General features: G+C 39.1%; 1 protein-coding gene across 6 annotated transcripts in view; it reads right to left on the bottom strand.

Annotated features, from left to right (window-relative positions):
• The window catches only part of SLC4A4 (solute carrier family 4 member 4), a 362,219-nt gene that overhangs the window by 203,994 nt on the left and 135,339 nt on the right, over positions 1-22,886 (bottom strand). For all 6 annotated transcript variants that reach the window (XM_070372496.1, XM_070372497.1, XM_070372498.1 and 3 more), the window contains one exon: positions 5,883-6,018. In XM_070372496.1, coding sequence (XP_070228597.1) covers positions 5,883-6,018 — 136 coding nt within the window. The remainder of the gene's footprint in view (positions 1-5,882; positions 6,019-22,886) is intronic.

The following is a 22,886-nucleotide window of genomic DNA, read 5'->3' as shown; positions in this document are numbered from 1 at the left end:
TATGCCAATGCTAGTGCATATCTGGGATAAACGATGTTTTTAAGGAGAATTCTTAAATTTGTAGATCAACTGTGAAAGTTATTGCAAAACAGTGTAGTAACCACATATAATTACATAGATGATTAAATTCCTTTTTCTTACAGAAAAAATAAACCTGGTCTCAAATGGAATTTTCCAGAGTAACATAGTAGAGAAGAAATAGTGGAGTCAGTGTAGATTAGGGTCCCTCTGCAAAACCCCAGGGTACGGGCATGTGGCTATGTTTGATGGCCAGGCCCAGAACCCGGGTCAGGTTCCCCAAAGGGAGGCAGGGTCACCTGGCCAAGCAAAAACTGTTCCTCCATGTGGCCCACTAGAACTGAAACATCAGTGCCCTTTCCCTTTGTTGGCTTGTTGGGTTTATTGAAACTCGTGATGTCTTTCTTTTTTACACAGGTTTGGCAGTAGAATTTGAGTCTCACTGGGGAAGTGATCTTTAACACAGATTCTTAGAACAGTGATGAATTCCAACACGGCCCATCTGAATATTTACTGAGGGAAAACTGAAAGCCAAAAGCCACGTTGGCAAACATCACTGACTCACAGAAATAAAGAGTTTGGAGTCATGGAGGGTTGTGATAGCCTTTCTGGCTTAAGGCCATCACCAAAACTGGATCATGACTTATTCTTTTACCAGTTTGCTTCATGAATCAATTAGCTGATGCCTAGTCACCTAGAAGGAAAGCTATGACAAACCTAGGCAGCGTATTAAAGTGGAGACATCACTTTGCTGACAAAAGTTCATATAGTCAAAGCTATGGTTTTTCCAGTAGTCATGTATGGATGTGAGAGTTGGATCATAAAGAAGACTGAGCGCCGAAGAATTGATGGTTTCAAATTGTGGTGTTGGAGAAGACTCTTGAGAGTCCCTTGGACTGCAAGGAGATCAAACCAGTCAATTCTAAAGGAAATCAGTCCTGAATGTTCATTGGAAGGACTGTTGCTCAAGCACCAATATTTTGGCCACCTGATGTGAAAAGCCAGCTCATTGGAAAAGACCCTGATGCTGGCAAAGATAGAAAGCAAAAGGAGAAGGGGGCAGTAGAGGGTGAGATGGTTAGATAGCATCCCCCACTCAATGGACATGAATTTGAGTGAGCTTCAGGAGATGGTGAAGGACAGAGGAGTCTGGTGTGCTGCAGTCCACTGGGTTGCAAAGAGTTGGACATAACTTAGGAACTGAACAACAACAGTCACCTAGAAATTCTTAATGAGAAGCACAGGATCATTCACTAGTGCCAAATGTTCCATTAGAACTACTGCTACCTCACTGAAAGTCAGTATTAAAGTTTTGGTTTTTTGACTTTTTGCCATACCATGCGCACTCAGGGAATTTTAGTTCTCTGACCAGGGTTCTCTAAACCTGCACCTCCTGCAGTTGAAGCATGCAGTCTAAACTACTGGGCCACCAGGAAGTCTCTGAATGTCAGTATTCTAATGACCTAACACTAAGGATACTCTTTTGAAAAATAATATTCTCTGTATTCCACTGATGATATATATTTCTCAGGTCTGATCATTCTACCTTTGGGAAAGCCAGCGAAAATTCAAAGTTTTTACTTTCAGGAAAGAAAAAATCAGGGAAAAGATGTGCGAAAAAAGAGGGTGGTAGGGTTGGCTATACTTCAAACGTCATATAAATAAAGACTTCCCTTGTTTATAGTTTTACATGACTACTGTGCTTTGTGAGACTTAAAAGGGGATATTTTTCTTACCAGTGGAAGCATTTTCCTTATTTTTTAAGACACAGAGCTAACCTGAACTTCCTGAAGTAGGACTAAAACTGCAGTAATGTTGAGACTCCATGTAGGATATTCTTGGTCAAATGAAATCATTGGTCAACTGAAAAAAGTATAAAACATTAAAAGGGAAAATACTAAAGAGGGTGTTATTGTGTTCTATGGGGTGTGGACTCACGGTGGAAACTACACGGAGCTGGAGAGATCGAGAGACCTCTCTCCAGCTCCGTGTAGTTTTATCCAATAAAATAGTCCCTTTAATTGGAGTTTTCACAAAAAGCAAAGAATTCCTGTTTAATGTTAGCCAAAAAAAAATTCATGCTGCATTTTAATATGCAAAATGAGTCCCTTTTAAGTCTTAAACTTTTATTAGTCTGGTAGGTTTTAGAGATTTTTGTGGGGAAGAAAAGCCCCATCGTGCCTGGAAACTGGACATCATAAATGGCCGTCATAAATTACTATCAAAATATTCAGAAGCAGAGTCATGTTGCAGGAAGTAAAACCCACTGACAATCTGAATCACTTCTGGAGATGCAACCATCTCCAAACTTCCCAACAGAATTTAGGTGGAGCAGTAAGCTAAGACTCAAGGCTCTATTTCTCTATTCGTTCATTCTATAAACACGCAATTTTCAACTATGGGCTGTGTCACAGGTAGCTGAAAACACTAGGAATATAGTGGTGACCAAAACAACCCCAAGTTCCTGCCCTCATGGAGCTTTACTTTTATTGGAGAGAGACGATATGTTAACATGCCAAACGTTGATAAGTACTAAAGACAAACAGAATAAAGGATGAGGGATAGGAAAGTTTGGGGAAAGTTGCTTTTTTCCACTGAGGAGGTCATGGTTGAATAGAGACCTGAAGGAGGTGAGGAAATGGGCCACAGAGATGACACTGGGTACACAGGGAGAGCATTTCAGCCAAAGGGAAGCACAAGGCAAAGGCCCTGACACAGGAGCATGACCAAGCCAGTGAGGCTAGAGCAGAGCTAACCAGGAGGAGAAGAAGGAGATGAGGTCAAGAGATCATTGTGCAGAGCTCATGAGGGAAGTAAGGGCAGGTTCAGGGAGATGGACTAATTACGAAGCATTTGCAGTCATCTAGAAAAAGAATGGTGGATTAGACCAGGGTTGTGGCAGCACTGAATGCAAGATAATGGTGAGATTCTGAATATCTGAATAACGTTGAGGGTAAACTAGATAGGCTTTGCCAGTGCATCAAGTAAGGGATGCAGAGAAAGACAGGTGTCAAAAAGACTCCAATCTTTCTGGCTTGAAAAACTAAAAAAATGGAGTTGTTCACTGTGGTGGGGAACCTTGTAGGAAGAGCAGGTCTGATGTGGGAAGATCAGAAGCTCAGTTTCTGACATTTTACTTTGAGATGCCTGCATGCATGCTAAGTCACTTCAGTTGTGTCTGACTCTATGTGACCCTATGGACTATAGCCCACCAGGCTCCTCTGTCCCTGGGGATTCTCCAGGCAAGAATACTGGAGTAGGTTGCCATGCCCTCCCCCAGAGGATCTTCCCAATCCTGGGATCTATCCCAATCCTGGGATCGATATAAGAATGTGGTTCATATATCTCCTGACTTGGTAGGCAGGTTCTTTACCACTAGTGCCTCCTGGGAAGCCCTTTGAGATGCCAACTACCCACCCAAATATTTGTTTTCAATCAAACAAGCCAAGAAGTCTGGGCTAGAGAACTATACACAGATGGCATCAGTGTGTTGATGAATTAGTTTGAAACATCAAACAAAGGTCCTCTTCGGGCTTTGTCAGTGGTGCGCTGGGTACCTTGGGCTGGATGCCTGGGTACACTGAGCTATACATCAGTCAGAAAGAAATGGGTTATCACAGACCTCCAACTTCAATCACACAATAATTTTAAGAAATTATTATATTTAGAACAGTAGATTCTAAGGCAATCAGTTCTCAACTAATCATAATCATAATCTCTCCCTTCAGGTGAATGAGTATAATGAGGTAGACAAAATGAAAAAAAGAATATCACATATATGATTAATTAATTAATAGTAATTGTGGCAAGTCCTATATAGGAGAAGTTATAGAAAGTAGACTATTGTCGTATGTTTCTTTCTGGACAGTTTCCTTCATGACATGGTGTACACCCACCACACTTTTTCTCCAGCAGTACACTCTCTCAGGAACCCATGACATTACCAAACAGACATATATGTTGTTCCCAAGGAAACAGCCAGCTTTTAAAGATGGTAAATTATTCATGACCATCTTAACCTTTAAAAATCTTAAATGAAAATTTTGTGTCCATCTCATTCAATTTTGAACTACTGATACAATGAGCTGTGATCCCTTCACATTCTGGGACCAGGGGTCACATAAAATAAAGTACAGTCTGCATTTGGCTGAAATTAAAAACAGAATGCTGTACCTGAATTCTAGTCTATATAGGTACTCGCACAGAATTTTAAGATGAAAGTTAAGAATCAATGGAACTTCTCTAGTTGCAGCTGATGACACCAATATACAAAGAGGGATGGAATTTTAGAGCTATAAAATACAATGATATTAGAAACAATGCAACCCAATATGACTCTCATTTGACAACATAAAAAACACAAGCTCAGGAAAACTACATGATTATATGACATGCTAGTTAGCAGCAAAGTCAAAACTAAATCAAAATCTCCCCAACACTTAATTAATGCTGCACCAGTATAATTCTCACTCTGATCTTTTCTGTTAGAAAGAAGAAAAATAAAGAATGAAATAGAGATACTGGTACAAGTTTTCAGTTTGACAGACTTCTTCGGGAGAATGTTTTATCAACTAAAAGCATACTTTATGAAAAACTTTTAATATCCAGGTGACTGGTGCAAAGAGAGGGGGAAAAGAGACAACAACTGGAAAGAGGCCCCCAAGAGAGCAAAGAATGAAGAGCTTCAAGAGGGAGCATTTGAGATGGAGGGGCAGAAGTGAGTTATTGTGCACTTCTGTATTCCCAGTACCTAAAACAGTGCCCAACATGTACTGTATCGTCAAAACGTACTGGCTGAATTTAATTGATTTGAAATAAATTACAGCCTATAAAAGGCATGTTGTTTGGCTTCCCTGGTGGCTCAGGTGGTAAAGAATCTGCCTGCAATGTAGGAGACCCAGGTTAGAGTCATTAAAAACATACTGGCTGAATTTAATTGATGTGAATTAAATTACAGCCTATAAAAGGGATATGTTAATATTATTTTGTTGCTGAAAGTCAAATACACTGAACCTCCATAGGGTGATGACAACAGACCAATAACTGCCACTATATCAACATCTTTGTATTAAATGATTTTATATGTCATAGATGATTTAATGTGGTGTATATAACTAAATCTACATGTAGAAAGAAAGAAAAGTTCTGTTGTGAGATTAATGAAACTTTAGATATTTGTGCAGTGCTTAACAATTTGTATAGCATTTCTGCATATATACATGTATGTAGGTAAATGTCCATGATACAATGATATATCTGATATAACATGATATATATTTATAAATAAACTATATAATATAAATACAACGTATTTTAACATATATATTATATTTATATATTGTATATCTTAAGTTGCACATATATATTGTATGTATATTTATATATGATGATGAATGTTATGAGCTGGCAGGTGACAAGGGTCTGAAATTAAACTCGGGTCCCTACTACGCCCAATTCAAGTGAACCTTCTACTTGTTTTCACTCTATCTTTAAAAGATGACAAGTTTTCACTTGGAATAATGGCATGTGGAGACCATGGGCATATATCTCCAGGCCATCATTTTAGGTGCTTGACTTTCTCTCTTTAAAATATTTTATTGTTAAATACCTATAAATGGCGATTTACTTCTAATATCTTATAAAGGTTAAAATGCAGACCAATGACCCCAGCAGTGAAACAAAGGGTGTCCTGCATCCACGTCAATGTCAAAGAGAAGAAAAGGTATCCTTTTAATCTTTAACCAGCCAACCTCAGGCTCATCGGTCATTCAAAGTGCTCAGGTTAGAGAAAGGGGCTCCCAGACAAGGATCTTGCCCCGTCCTTGTTTCCCTGGCTCAGTCCTGCACACTCAGCCATGCCTCACCTCGCCGTCTCCTTCCACTCCATCTCTTGCCCATCCACGGCCAGCAGCTCATCCAGTTCCGTGAAGAGCTGAGGGGGTGCTGGGCTGTCATCCTCCTCGCCCAAGATGAATCGGATGCGTTCTGCTGCAGGAGAGACTGCAGAAGTGAAAATACTGCGGTTAAACATCGGCTGGACAACCCTGAGCAAAGTGTAGCTCCGAGGTCTTCCTCTGTCCCCAGAGCTGCTGGGCTTCCCTTCCACATTTTCAGTGGACATCTTCCTCGCCAAGCCTCCCTCGTCCCCAACCTAAAGACAAAAGGAATCCAAGGCCTTCTCTACTCCTTTGGTTCTGAACCGTGTCTCAGCTCTCCACCACGCTCCAGAAGGACAGAGCTCCAATTCCACGTCCCGACTGATGGAGAACCTTTAGCCCTCAGATGAGCTGAGGTCCGACCACGTGAGCTTCTCTCTTTCTCCACTGATGACCCATCCAAAAGTCTGAGACAGAAACCAGCTGGAGCCAATCATTTTCTCTACAGCAGTGGGAGGGGGCAAAAGAGCACCCCAATCCTAAGTTTCCCCCAGGCCCCCGCCTCCCAGCAACCCTCCCTGTGCCCAATGCCCAAAGCCCATGCATGCCCTTGCAAGCTCCTTACTGCCCGTAACTGCCTAACTGCAAAGTTGATGAAGGAATATTTAACAAGACGGAGCCTCTTCTTTACATAATGGCAGTACCCAAAAATGTTTAGTCACACTTCAGTGCACTTGAAAAACAAGCCCAAGTAAAATATTGTACACCAGAAGGGGAAAAAACCTTCCAACTTGCTTGAGCACATAATTGAATGCCCTACTAGCTCCTTCTGACCCCATCTCCTAAAAGTCATGTAATGAAAAATTAACTAGAATCTCCTCCTAGATGTGGGCTGTTTTCTCTTTCTTTAAAATAAAAGGAAAAAAAAAAAAGGAAAGCTTTTGGAAACTGATGGTTATAAGATAAAGCCCATGGATACTCCTTATAATCCCCAAAGAATGGTATATACATGTGACTGTGGTCCAAGTACACAGATTTATTCATCTGGTAGAGCTTTGTAGTAATATATGCTCTCAACCTAATAAAACAAAAAAAAATTCCTACCATCTGAAAACTGCTATAATACTAGGCAGAATAAAATTCCATAGGTCAAAATACATTTAATACAAACTCATGAAAAATATTCAACCTACCTAGTAATCAAAACTAATTATGAAAACAAAATACATGTTTCGCATATAAAAATGGCAAAAACTTCAAAGACTGACACTCTCAATGTGGGCAAGGGTTTAGGACATATGCACCAGCATCTTTCAATTTACATCACTGGTAGGAGTCCAAACAGAAACATCTTTCTGAAGGGAAATTTGAAAAAAATATGGAAATGTTTTCAAAGTATATCTATCCTGTGAGCCAGGAATTCCACCCCTGGAAAGATGTTCATTTCAAATAAATAACAGTTGCTATCGCAACATCTTATCTACAGAGGTGACCACTGTAGCATATTTTATAATTGAGAAAAATTGAAAAAGCCTAAACATCCAAAAAGGAGGATTGATTAAACAAACCATTGGTTAAGCCCATTCAATCAAATACTATGTCATCATAAAACATAAAGATGAGATTATTGTTTTTTGACATGCATATCATATAATATTAATTGAAAAAATAAAACTACACAATCACATGTATAAAGCAACCCACTTTGCTAAAGAAAAAATACACAGGTATCCATAAGATAGTCTGGAAACGAGGCAGCCCTCATTTTGCATGGTTCTAATGAGTGTGAATTTCAGCTGCTACAGTTGAGTTAAATAACACCAGTAGCCCAGCACCACAGCTTAAGTTTCAGTTGTGTGGTATATTAACTATGAGTAATTGCATAAAATACAAAGTTCACTGCCAGCTCTTCAGTCCATCAGCTACCATGTAAATAACATACGTGCATCATGATCATGACCAATCATAGCGCCCCTTTCAAAGTCTGCCGGTGACGGGTCATTACACATTTGTTATGCACAGACAGCAAAGTGCATAGTGGTGCGGCCTCCTTTTCTTGCAATGATAAATGCATATGACATGAATAATCAAAAGAGGGAGTTGGCCAACAAAGATGGAAGTACAGCCCAGAAACAAAAAGTACTAATGCTGGAAGTGCAACCTACGTCAAATACAAATGGAGTTAAGACCTAACTGATTATGGGAATGTAGATAATGCTGCCGTTCCCCATTTGAGAAACTCCAGATGTACAGTCAGGGGAACTTAGTGAAAGCAAACTCATTAACTTAAACAGTAAGGCAAGTGGTTGTAACAAAATGATAATAATGTCCCAGAGGAAGCGATACTGGCCAAAAAAACCTTCACGTTTAAGGAACTCTCATACACATTTCCTGACATGGAAAGCACAAAGGATAAAATGTTGGAAGCTGATCCAGACTTAGGAATATGACAACTCCTCTGGGCACAGAAAAGATGTTCACTCCATTTCATAAACTGTACTATAGCAAACAAGCAAACTACTTCTGACCAGATTTTACAAAGAAATCAACCAATTTAATCTCAATGCTTCTAATGTTTTAAATTAGCTTGTACTAAATAAATACTGGTTTTATTATTTCTTTCATTTCCCTCTACCTTTACAGTCAACACTAAGAGAAATTTTAATGATTTGGAAAATTTTTTAAATGTCAAAGAACAATAATAACTTTTCTCATTGACCATTAGGATTGTTTTATATAGTTTCATCTTGCATAGTCATTTTTATGGTCCTGCAATAAAATGCAAAGCAAGGACTGCCTGTATATGTATCTTTTAAACGTTATTCAGTTTATTTCTAGGGCTTCTATTTTCTTCTTTTCACTTTCATATCAATTCTAATACATGCATAATTCATTCATGTATTCAGTCAGCAATATTTATTGAGTAATGTCTATGCTCTAAATAGGTTTTGCTTCAGGCTTTGAAGATAAAGCAAAGAACCTGACAAAAAGATTCTAATTTATATGCTGGAGGGAAAACAAACATTAACTAATTAATTAGTTAAGTGAATAAGAAAGTTAGTATATAAACCAGCAAACAAGAAAAATATCTGCAAATTGTTCTGTGCTTACAGAACATTAAAACAAGGTAACTGAATACATATTAATATAAGATACAATATGGTTTACTTTTGTAATTAGAACAAAAGTGTCTTTGAAATTTCCTAAATCTCTGGGAGAAAAAAAAAACTAAAGTTCCAGGATTTTTGTGTAAAAACACTTGCAATGTCTTTCCAATCAAGAAATGGGATGTGTGACTATATTAGAGGATCAGAGAACACATAGAGGGAATAAGAGAATGGTAAGAAACGGTTGGCAGAATTTGGAATCTAGATACAGTTATTCAGCACAGTGGTTCTGAAACTGACAGTCACAAATTTGACTGATTTTTCATCAACATTCAACATCAAAGATCCCTGAGGCAGAATTAGCTTTCAGAAAAATCTATGTTTAGAGAATCAACTTTTTGTTCATTTCTAAAAGATGCCATGTGGCTTTGTCTTCACCTCTAACAGAGAAGAATGAACATCTCTCCTGCTTAAAGAACTGACTCTCCTGCATAGACACTGCACAGTTCATCTGTGCTGAACTGGAATCCACAGAGCACTACTCTGCGGTCTGATGTTCTCAAGTTAGAAAAGCACAGCTCACTGCTTATCAGACAGCAACTTGCTGCACCTCTGCAAAGCAGAAAGAAAGAAAGATGTCATGTTACCTCCAGGTCTTCCTCTCTGGGCACCGTGACTGAGCACCTTTCATAAGTTGTCTTATTTATTAAATATAGCCTCTGAGCAACCAGTATAACAATCTCCAGGATAAAATTCCAAAATCACATGTCATAAACTGTCTTGCCACTCTAGTTTCTTTCCTCAGTTGCTCCCCTCATCAAAAGAAAGCTTCTCCAAGAATCAGAAATAAGAGGTATTGTATTGTCAATATCAACATGTGGGAGAGGCATCTTCCATGGCCAACAAACACCCTCCCCAATTTTTAACATCATTATTAACACAAAGATATGCAGGGTGCAATGAAGTATGTCAGGAATTCATTTTTCCCCTATAACTTTTGATCAGATAAAAGTGAAGTGAGTGAAGTCGCTCAGTCATGTCCGACTCTTTGAGACCCCATGGACTGTAGCCTACCAAGCTCCTCTGTCCATAGGATTTTCCAGGCAAGAATACTGGAGAGGGTTGCCATTTCCTTCTCCAGGAGTTCTTCCCAACCCAGGGACTGAACCCAGGTCTCCCACATTGTAGGCAGATGCTTTACTGTCTGACCACCAAGGAAGTCCTGGTCAAATAAAGAAATGAGCTAAATACAAGCCATACCGCTACTTTCAGACTCCTTAGCCAAACTGGGTTTGAATCCCAACTCCATTACTATTTGTTGTGTGATCTGAGACAAGTTAGTTACCCTCTCTGTGTCTCAAGTTCCCCCACCTAAAAACTGGGATGATGACGATCACCAGAGTAGCTAAAATACAAGGTATAGATTCATTTAAAAATTGCCAGCCCTTACCAGCAACACCCGCCTGGCTTCTAAGAAAGCAAGCTCTCACAGCTATCAGCCTTGACAATTCCTCTATGTTGAAAAGATATCAGATAAGAAAGAAAATAGCCAAAAGTTCTGCACGTTTTACTTTAGTAAATTAAGTGGCTTCAGTAATGAGAATGCAAAGGTGTCCACACATTCCAGGAAAATAGCCAATAAAAGAACAAGGGGAAAATAAATAAGCCCTTTCAGTCTTAATTTAATACCAGAGGAGTAGGGGGTTTGAGAACATCAGAAAATCAACTTGCTTTACACTTGAATAGATTACAATTCTAAGTAACAACTAATCTAGTTTCATCATAAAAGAAAATCTAGAGAAAAAAATGAGAGAGGGTAACAGAAGAAGAAAGAAAGGAACGAGAAAGAGAAACTGTCAGATTCATCCAATCACTTTTGTCAGAACAGAAGGTCTGCAGATCAAAATGAAGTTAATGCCTTTAATCTGCTTTGATTTTTTTCCTTTTTTCATTCATCCTCTGGGTTAAAATGTATTTTGGATTTTTGAGAGGTTCAAGAATTCCCTGGAGGGTCCTACATGAATGTGGTTACCTCTGACCCAGGTCCACCTGTCGGAGGACAACGTGATGGTCTGCAGGGCCTGGGGACACGTGGTGCCATCAAACCCCTGCTACCAACAGGAAGAAGGCAAATGCATGGCAGGAATGCTGTCCACCCACTGCCACCACCAGCCACCACAGCAGCCATCATCCTCACACTCTCTCTTGCGGAGCTTGAACTTGGCCTCCGCGCTCATCTGCACAGCCACCATCCACTCATCAGTGATGGCAGATGCAATGAAACCTCTCCACCATGCCTTGGCTACACAACAGTCTACTCCCCATTTACTTTTCTTGTCACTCTGGCCTCAATCTGTGTGTCCATCCTTGTCTCCCACAGCAACCCAGAAGTGTCGCATGACAGAATACAACTACACTATTCTTTTTCTTTCTTCTCTGATTCCATTTCTAAGGCCCAGTTGAAAATGCTATCTTTTCCAATAACCTATAGTAATCATTCCCCAGAAATTTGAATCTCTCCTTTACTGAAATCATAACTACACTTTGAATTATTCACTGAGGTACCAACCAATACATGGCTTGCTTGTTATTACCTAACTTTTCTAGATGTGCCTTGTCTCTCTAACTAGGTCACTAAGGTCCTAGAACACAGGGACTGTGTTTTATGCACCTTCCTTAAAGACCAGTGCAATACTGTGCATGTAAGAGTCACTCTGAGTATTAATGAATTAAGTCACTCGCTCAGTCGTGTCTGACTCTTTGCGACCCCATGGACTGTAGCCCACCAGGCTCCTCCATCCATGGGATTCTCCAGGCAAGAATACTGGAATGGGTTGCCATTTCCTCCTCCAGGGGATCTTCCCAACCCAGGGGTCAAACCCAGGTCTCCCTCATTGCAGGCAGACGCTTTAACCTCTGAGCCACCATGGAATTAAATATGGCTAAACAAACCTTGTCAGAGAAGGCAGTGGCACCCCACTCTAGTACTCTTGCCTGGAAAATCCCATGGATGGAGGAGCCTGGTAGGCTGCAGTCCATGGGGTCGCTAAGAGTCAGACACAACTGAGCAACTCCACTTTCACTTTTCACTTTCATGCATTGGAGAAGGAAATGGCAACCCACTCCAGTGTTCTTGCCTGGAGAACCCAAGGGATGGTGGAGCCTGGTGGGCTGCCGTCTATGGGGTCGCACAGAGTCGGATACGACTGCAGTGACTTAGCAGCAGCAGCAGCAGCAAACAAACCTTGTACATTTTCCAGCACACAAATATGTACTTGCAAAAAGCAGCTGACATTAAGGACTCTGAAATGGAAAATATCTAAGTTTTGAAAACTGCCCTTATTCTACCCTTCCCCTTAATCCATCTTTGCATGAACTGTACCAAAATACAGTCACCATTTCCTGTCATGTCACATATAAAAGAATGAATACTTCAGGTCAACTATTTCCCTCTGCTAGATGCAATCTCCTTCTACCCTGAGGGACCACAACATTTAGTGTGCACATCTATTAAGACATTTAATATCCATGGCTCAGTGTGTTATTCATTGCTGTACTTTGTCTTCACAGGTTTTCATGCCTTTCCTAAACTGTTCTTGGCACCTATAACATACACAGTGAAGTTATACAAAAGAGAATGGATGGAAAATTGAGTAAAAGAATGAATGAAAAAAAAATGAATAACATCTATTCTGCCCCAGTTCCTCACAGGATATCGTTCTACGCTTCTGTCCTCTGCCTGTTGTTAATAAGCTCAACTAGGAAAATGACATCATGGAAAAATGCAAAAAATGGAAAACGAGGAGCGGTGGGGTTAGCGAGATTTGAAGTAGAGTTCTTACACTTTCATTTGGTAATGTAATTGATTAGTTTTCAGTGTATTCAACATGCCATGGTATTTGTTGAGATAATACAAATATTTTTAAGATAATATCTCTATCTTCAAGGAAATTAATGCTGGAAGATAACATACAATAATGGAAAACATGATATAAATAAAAATGTAATACTCAATATGTAAGACTTTTGAATGGTTGCACTGGACTAGGCATTGTGTGAAGCCCTTTCCATTTACATAGCTTATTTTATACAAGCCTATGAAATATCCACTACTATTATTCTCTTGTATTTCTTTCGCACTACAGCTAGGGAAACTGAGTATTAAGAAGCTAAGAGACTTCTCCAAGTTGACACAACAATAAGTGATATGACCTCAAATCCACTTGCGTTATTTCCAAGCCCACTTCTTAGCCACCACACTCTAATGGATGATCTCATCTTTAAAAATGCTCAGATTTCCATATGAACAGTACAGACAGTAAATGTACTGGATTTCAGAGGAGGCAGAAATCATAATGGCATATGAAATAGTCCTAAAGTAAATTAATTGAACATTTGGTTCATTATCTGCTGAAAGGCAATTTGTGAACGTGCTCTTTTATTTTTGGTCTGTAAAACCTCCCACTGAGGTCACCCTGCAGGCTACCCCAAAAAAACTTTTTTTCAATAGAAATAATGATCATAATGAACATTCATACTGAGCATGACAAGTTTACATGCAAATTCCCTTCTGTGGGTTAAATGAGGACTTCTGGATTTTGTATTTTCTCCTTGTCAAAGTCCACCATCTGGTAAAGTCTTAGCTCTCAAACCAAAGTATAAAAAGAAATAACTATTTGCTTCTCCAACTTATTAATGTGCTATCACCAACTGGTTTATATAGTTATCATTTTAAGTATTCATTTCTCTTCTTCATGCTGAGATAAAAGTTTGTAGGTCAGTATCATGGTTGTTAAAACTTTCACAATTACCTATTAGGCCACTGCAGTACTCAAATACACTTAAATGTATATATAAAATCCTCAAACTTCTTTTCACATTCATAACTACAAGAAATGATTAAATAGCTAAATGTATAAATCTTCATATTTATATAAATCTTTAACATACACACATACACTGCAATGGCATTTGTTACTCCTGCCCACCTAGCAACCCTGACCTTTTTTTTTTTTTTCGATAACAGCATCCCATTTTCCTTGGAGAAACATCTTTATACTTAGAAGTCCACTGAGATTGAATTACCTGCTGTGCCCCAAGCCTGGACAATAAGAACATCACGATTCTTGGCCACAATTTTTAATTTTTGACTGGATATTTTATCTAATCCAGGACAAACAGAATAAATAAGCATTAGCTTTTTTTTTTTTTTTTTGAACTTCCAGGAAATAAATCTTCACTTTATGCTTAAGGTGCTAAGATGGTAATAAAAGCTTTCAGTGTACATGGCCACCTTGCAACCCTAAGGGAAAAGCCTGCCTGGAAATAAGGAACTCAGAACCAAGACAGAAACAGGTTCCTGATACCATCATTTAAGCACCTAGATAGGACCATGCCTGAAGTCAGTAACTTTTCAATCATATGTAAGGATTCCTTTTAAGCTAAAAGTAATCAGAGGCAATTTTTTTTGTCACTTGCAACCAAAGACTTATGATATAGATGTCTATACTTCCACTTGAATGAGTTAGGGTAGGGCAAACCTATATTAGCCATCCATGTATCAGCTCCTTCAAATTAACTGAAGAAACTGTTTTCATAAATAAAACTTTTATTGGAGTGATCTGTTCAAGTCATTAGACTTTCTCCATGCTTGAACTCACCTCTCCTTCAACATATCCAGAAAATGACTATTGATTTATATGCTGGCAGGCTCTAGACAGGTAAATTAGACGGTTACTTTTTCTGTTTCAAATTAGCTAAGAAATTGAAACAGGCAAATAGCATTCATTAAGGTGGATAATTTTTTAAAATACTTAGGTATCCATGTATTTTAAGCTCCCACACATGAAAAGCTGCCAATTATCACAATTATCCGTAATATGCCATGACATTATTACTCAGCTATAAAGAGTCAACAGCAGTAAAAGCCTGGATTTCAGAATGCTACCAATTTCAGCCAGCAAGAGGTGATAAAAACTGGAGTTTGCTGAGATATTTTTGGAAAATACCTGTGTCTTAGCCTTTCATCTTCAAAATATTGGAAAAAAAATAATTTACCTATGGGTAGCATTGAAAGAGATGGGAATACCAGACCACCTGACCTGCCTCTTGAGAAACCTATATGCAGGTCAGGAAGCAACAGTTAGAACTGGACATGGAACAACAGACTGGTTCCAAATAGGAAAAGGAGTACGTCAAGGCTGTATATTGTCACCCTGCTTATTTAACTTATATGCAGAGTACATCATGAGAAACGCTGGGCTGGAAGAAGCACAAGCTGGAATCAAGATTGCCGGGAGAAATATCAATAACCTCAGATATGCAGATGACACCACCCTTCTGGCAGAAAGTGAAGAGGAACTCAAAAGCCTCTTGATGAATGTGAAAGTGGAGAGTGAAAAAGTTGGCTTAAAGCTCAACATTCAGAAAATGAAGATCATGGCATCTGGTCCCATCACTTCATGGCAAATAGATGGGGAAACAGTGGAAACAGTGTTAGACTTTATTTTGGGGGGCTCCAAAATCACTGCAGATGGTGACTGCAGCCATGAAATTAAAAGACACTTATCCTTGGAAGGAAAGTTATGACCAACTTAGATAGCATATTCAAAAGCAGAGACATTATTTTGCCAACAAAGGTCCGTCTAGTCAAGGCTATGGTTTTTCCTGTGGTCATGTATGGATGTGAGAGTTGGACTGTGAAGAAAGCTGAGCACCGAAGAATTGATGCTTTTGAACTGTGGTGTTGGAGAAGACTCTTGAGAGTCCCTTGGACTGCAAGGAGACCCAATCAGTCCATTCTAAAGGAGATCAGCCCTGGGTGTTCTTTGGAAGGAATGATGTTAAAGCTGAAACTCCAGTACTTTGGCCACTTCATGTGAAGAGTTGACTCATTGGAAAAGACTCTGATGCTGGAAGGGATTGGGGGCAGGAGGAAAAGGGGATGACAGAGGATGAGATGGCTGGATGGCATCACCAACTCGATGGACGTGAGTTTGAGTGAACTCCGGGAGTTGGTGATGGGCAGGGAGGCCTGGCGTGCTGCAATTCATGGAGTTGCAAAGAGTCGGACATGACTGAGTGACTGAACTGAACTGAGCTGAGCATTACAAAAATGTTATCAGGATGCCAGTCATGTCTATAAGCTATTCAGAATTCTTTAGAACAAAAAGGTAGTAGCCCTTACATTCTCTGATTTATTCTGTATTTCTCCTTCATAATTTCTGCTAACATGGTGTATTGGAAAATTAAAACTCGGCTTCTCAGTGGGGTTATTATGTGTATTTACAATGCTGCTGGGAGTTCCCTGGTAGTCTAATGTTTAAAATTCATTGCTTTTACTGCCATGGTCTAGGTTCAGTCCCTGATCAGGGAACTGAGATCTCACAAAACCACAGCACAGTCAATAAAAATAATAAATGCTGCTAAGATGTTCACAGAGAAGTAATCCCAGTGATGGCCTAGCAGTCAAACAAATTTTATCTATGAAACTTCAGGGCACATCATATTGAAAAAAACATTGGCTCAAAGTCTTTGGGGTCTGCTGATGCTTTTAATTAATCATTCCAATTATATTAATTATATTAGTAACATTATTCCAATATTTCAATAATCTCTATCAGAAAGACATAAAATTTTAATCAGTCATTTTGGGTTTTAGCAAGCTCAGTAGTGATCCAAATTAAGTAACTGTTACAGACTGGACTGTGTCCCTGACAAAATTCATGTGTTGGAAACTCTAGTCCATAATGTGATAATATCTGGAGATTATTAGGGAGACAGTTGAGTTTAGATAAGGTTATGAGAGTGGATCCCTGATAATGGGCTTAATGCACTTATGAGAGGAGACACCAGCAAGTTTACTTCCTCTTTCTCTCCGCCATGTGAAGGAGATACAGGGAGAAAGCTGCCATGTGAAGCCTGGAACTGGGCGCTGACCAGGGAACAAAATCACCTGGTACCTTGACCTTGACTTCTCGGCCTCCATAACTGTGATGAATAAGCTCCTATTGTTCAAGCTACATAGCCTACTGTAATTTGTTATGGAAGCCTGAACTAACACAGTAACTAAACTAATCAACGGTAAAACTGAACTTTTTGACTTTTTTTCTAGACTAGTCTTATCACCCTATCATTTTCCCTACTTCACTGAATCCAAGTTTGCATGGTATTCATGAGCCCTTGGGGAAGAAATGGGCTCACAGAAATAGTAATAACCCAATTTCATTGACACTGTCCCAGTTGCATATCGTGAAAAATCTGCAGTCTGTACCCCACTGACATATCTACCTCTCAAGTATTTTCTGGATACCCAAGGGATGATTCACACTTATCCTTTTGGCTCCAGCCCCACTGTTGATGCCCTCTGTCTGCAAAATCATCTAGAGAGGGTACCACACTGTAGACATAGTCACTAGGGCCCAGCGTGGCAGTGTCAATACCCTGCTAAGGAAGCCAGCATCCAGAGTTTCCAAGGAGGCAATACCCAAGGTGCCAAAGGAACACAGAAGTGAAAAAAAACAGCAAGTGACCAAGAAGTCTGGACGGAATGTCATGACCAATAATGCGGATCTGATGAGTCAGTACATTGTTCAGAGTGTTATTTGGCCCCTGCTAGAGTCGTAAGTTATGTCCTTTTGACACCTATTACATGCCAGAGAATTTCCAGAAGAAAAACGACTCAAGCAAGGAAGAAGAATTCCTATAACCATGCCTATTCACTCAAATGTAACTAGGAGGGTGTATCTGCCTTGTTAAAATTACAAGATACCTAATGCCTTGCACATTTGAATAAGCATTAACTTGGTTCTTATTTTTAAGTCCCTTCTAGTCTTTTGTTCAGATCAAATTCCTTTCCCCAAAGGACCAGCTTTATCCTGATCCTTCTGTGAATCAATACATTCTGTTTTGTTTATTCCAGTTATAACTGGGCTTCTTCAGGCTTACTGATTTATATAGTATGTATAGAAAAAAACACCAGAACCAAATGTTAGCAATTATTATCCCTAAATGATAGAATTATTGGTGATTCTTGTCTTCCTATTTTGCGCATGTGTAATCTCCAAATTTTCTAAAATTAACATTAATGTCATTATTATAAGGAAAACAAACCTATTAAGGTATACTTAATTGCTAACTTGAGGACAGTCATGCCAAATTAGTGCCAGGCACTTCCCTACCTTACTTGAAATTGCAGAATCTCAATTATCTTTCTCAACAAAACAAGCATAACCCTCATGCATTTGCTTTTACTGCTGTCTAGGGATTCAAACAGCCACTTCTGAACCATGTTACAAGACTGGCCATGGTTCTGAAAGCAAGCAGATGGAGCAGCCACAAAGGTCTAAAAATAATTCCATGGGCACAGAAGAATGGGGATGGGGTGAGGGGCTTCATCCAATTGGCTTGGAAAAGCAAGATGCTTTCTGTAAAGAGGAACTTACCCTCTAATTAAGATGGTAAGAAAATGGCCACCAGCAAGCTCTTCCTAAAAGACGGAAAAGTTCCCAATGCATGTCACAGTTTCCATTTCCATTTTCCTTTAATTTCTTACTCCCTACTTCACTTCTCTTTGCTCTGCCAGAGCTGTCCATGATAAGCTTTACATGATGAATCACTCTGCTTCAGAGTGAATACATCAGCATTTTCTCCAGGTTCAACTCAGAACAATTATCAGCACAATTTATACCCTGAGGTTCCTAAAGTCAGACTCAATTCTCATCAACATTAAGAAATCTACCCAATTCCCAAAATATCCTCTACAGACTTGCTCGAGTGCAACTCTTTTCTATACAAAGTAGCTAAATTTATTGCTCCAATATTAGCATCACAACCACCATGGCTAATGCTGCCATTAGATGCCTGCATATACAAAAGAAGGCATCCTCCTTCCTGTAGACTCTCTTTCAAAATGCCTAAGAATATAAAGGCACCAAGCCTAAAACAATCTTTAGGACTTCTGACCTCATCCCCACAAGGCCAAAATATTCCACCCATCTTTCCTGGATAGTGATATTGAGAAAGTGATTCAAAACATAATCCCGTTAAAAAGGAAACATTACATAGGTTCTAATTCTTTCTAAAGAAAAACAGTCACATTCTCCACAGATATATTATTGCTCTAACGATTTTGATAGAACTCTGAAGGTAATACAGAAACATCAGCAAGATTCTATAGTAAGCTTTTCTTGTTTTCTGCCTTAAGTCTGCTTTGACTTGAAGATCTAAAATTGGTGGTGAGTGATCCCCTACTTCTCTAAAGCTTAACTCCATTCTCAGCAAAGAAAAACATACAGCAGGTCCTCCAACCTGATAGACCTGACTTTAATAGTTTCACTGTTCTCACGCAACATGATGCTTCATTTGCCTTGTTTTAACCTTGGAAGAAAAGCTATGGCAAACCTAGACAGTATATTAAAAAGCAGAGACATCACTTTGCTGACAAAGGTCCATATAGTCAAAGCTACGGTTTTTCCAGTAGTCACATATGGATATGAGAGTTGGACCATAAAGAAGGCTGAATGCTGAAGAATGGATGCTTTCGCATTGTGGTGTTGGAGAAGACTCTGGAGAGTCCCCTGGACTGCAAGGACATCAAACCAGTCAATCCTAAAGGAAATCAACCCTGAATATTTATTAGAAGGACTGATGCTAAAGCTCCAATACTTTAGCCAGCAAGATTGAGGGCAAGAGAAAGAGGGGGATGAGATGGTTGGATGGCATCACTGACTCAATGGACATGGGTTTGAGCAAATTCTGAGAGATGGTGAAGGACAGGGAAGCCTGGGGTGCTGCAGTCCATGGGGTCACAAAGAATCAGACATAACTTAGCAACTCAACAACAACAAAATCTACCCAGAAGCCTCTGCATTATTGAAGCCAACCAGCAACATAAGTCCATTGGCCAGCAAAGACCTGAAAACCAGGCCAGAATTTTAAAGACTGCTGGTAAAGCCTGAATTCAACTACTTAAAAAATGGCACATGATTTTGCCATACATCAACACTGTAAAGTAATTAGCCTCCAATTAAAATAAATAAACATATTAAAAATCAATAAATAAACAGAAAAAAAAATAATAAAGGTATATATACACTTCAAAATCCCCCCCAAAAAAATGGCACACGAATAACGAGTCCAATTAATATAAACAATAAGTTTCATGCTGTTTCATTAAGTACCTTCCCAAATTATCAATAGAGATTTGCTAAATCCATTTTCAACAGCCAATAAAATGAGATCAGCTAAGTTTTGAGAACCATATTTTAGAAGAGAATAGAATCATTTGTTATAGAAATGAACTTCCTTCTGAGTTATCCATACAGTTAAACCACACAAAGCTGATGGACAACATAGATCAGACTGTGCATGTGGGCTGGTTAGGGATTTTCATTACCCATTAAGGTCTGCTGTGAATCATCTATGTATTTCACAGAGTAATGTCAACAAACTAAGGAAGTCACCCTTTTCAACACAGTATGTTTTCACTATAATCCTTCTCTCTGACATTTCTTTATCCCTTATATAAAAAGTCTATTTATGACTTCAAGTCATCTGGAGATAACCTCAGTTCATCAGAGGAGAAAGTAAATGAGCCCCACTTCAAAAGTCATTCATTATAAACAGGCTGAGTCTGCAGAAAGAATAGGCATAGAGAGTATTTAGTCACTTGTAAGGCTTGTGGTGATGTGTAAGGCTTGGCCATTCCTTAATTGGCTGCAGAATTTCCAATTAATTATCAGTCACAAAATTTAGAGTTCCTTTGCCTTCTCAGACCGCTCTTTCTTTAGATCCATCATGGATCTAAGCTGGTTTAGAAATACGTTTGTCAATTTATCACATTTTTGAAAACCTACATAAACTCAAATCTGTCTTTCCTAAAACTATGTTCAAAAAATGCTCTAGTAACCTTACAGAGATTATGCATTCACCCCAAAATTGTCCAACCCCTTTGCCACTTTCCTTATGTGGAGGGGCAGGCAGGAGCCATGAACAAAGTGGGGTATCAGGGATTCAGATATAAAGGGACACAAAGAATAAGACAGAAAACTCTTAATAAAGCAATAGAACGTATCTGGGTCTGAATAAATGAGACAAGTCAAAATCTCTGACAGGAAGCCAAGGCCAAATGCCAAGTCAGCAACTCTAAACAGCAAACCTAAAGGAACCAGGAGAAAGAATCAAGATCAAGTAACCAAATTAAGAGTTAAAAGCTAGGATAAACTGAGATAAAAGCAACCGTATGGATAGATAGGTGAGTCAGTAGGTCAAGGCAAATATTACATATAAATACTCAAGTTGTCTAATAATGTGAAAATGACCTAAAGAACTACTGTTGTTTTAGGGGGTATGATGAGATATGGTGATTGTTCTCAATGTATTTTAAGGAGGACTTACATAAGATACTACCTGTGCTAAGTGACTTAGTCGTGTCCAACTCTTTCCAGCCTCATAGACTGTAGCCCATCAAGCTCATTTGTCCATGGGATTCTTCAGGAAGGAACACTGGAGTGAGTAGACATTTCCTTCTCCAGGGGATCTTTCTGATCCAGGGATCAAATCCAAGTCTCCTGTGTCTTCTGCATTGGCAGGCAGATATTTTACCACTAGCGTCATCTGGGAAGCCATGCAAGATATTAAAGACTCTCCAAATCTTGCTGATAGGTTGGCAAATCCCTGCCATGTGATCAACAAAATGTTCACAGGAGCTTTTTCTCACAATCTCAGGGGAACTATATCTTTACAGCTTAGGAAGCATTCATTGTTCAGATGGAGTTCTGCACATGCCCTCCTGTCTAATGACTGCCAGGCAACTTAGTTATTGAGACAACACAACCCTGAGTAAATAGTAATCATGGGTGGAGTGATGGAATCGGAATTATAAGTCCTAGATCCTGTGCTTGGCTCCAATTCCAAATGGTCAAATCTCCCTTACCCTCTGACTCAGCTTCCCCGACTCTTTGACATATAATAACAACAGGAAAAGAAAAAAGAAAGAGATTTTTACAAGGTATATCCATGGATGCTGGAATTGAATTTTGTTCTTCTGCATTACAAAATCTATTCAGAAATACAAGACAGTGAGTCTACTAAAGTACTGTTCATGCTGTTATTTTTCATTTCACCTTTCCTTTGAGAAACAATACATATGAACAAATTTTCAAATGCAAAGACTAAAAAAACCTAAATTTGGCATTCCTGAAGGTAAAAATCAGTAAACCTTAGCAATGTTCTCACCCTTTATTTACCCCTCTTTTCAGTTAAAGACATGTGGTGAGCAGGAACTAGGAGCATTTAAACACCAGCTACATAAAGGAATTGTAAAATCAATGAAAATATTTACTCTTCCTTTTTCAATGAATTTATCATCAATAGTGGCAAGAAAAATGAACCTCAGTTAAAAAGATCTAAAGAGGTAAAGGCACATAACCCACTCCAGAGACCTAAGTGAGCGTGAAATATCTAAGATGATTTTAAAAACCAAGACTTCACTGGAAGAATAACAAATGCTGGAAGGATGAGGTATCCCAAACACAGAAAAGGAAAGGTATGTGTGGTGGGTCACAGATTAATAAGAATACATGGTGAAAGGAACTAAACTATGCACAAGGGTGACTTCCTGAAATGAATGTGGCAATTCTGTGTAGCGCATACATTTTGATGCACAGATCCTACTGACAACCATCTACTTTTTCTCTTCAAGTAGTGTCTGTTTTCAAAGTCAATATACATCAGCAACCCAAGGGGTATTCAATAAGTATTAAACAACACTGGTTATTTCTGAGCTGCACCAAAGCACGCACACATGAAGATTATTATACGGTAAGGTATACTCAGTCTCTGCTCTTGCCTAACAGAGATTTAGGAAGTTTTGTTACCATGTTCC

Source organism: Bos mutus, chromosome 6 (assembly GCF_027580195.1).
Source record: "Bos mutus isolate GX-2022 chromosome 6, NWIPB_WYAK_1.1, whole genome shotgun sequence".
Taxonomy (NCBI): domain Eukaryota; kingdom Metazoa; phylum Chordata; class Mammalia; order Artiodactyla; family Bovidae; genus Bos; species Bos mutus.
The sequence above is the reverse complement of the archived record's forward strand: the minus strand, read 5'-3'. Positions and strand labels throughout refer to the sequence as shown.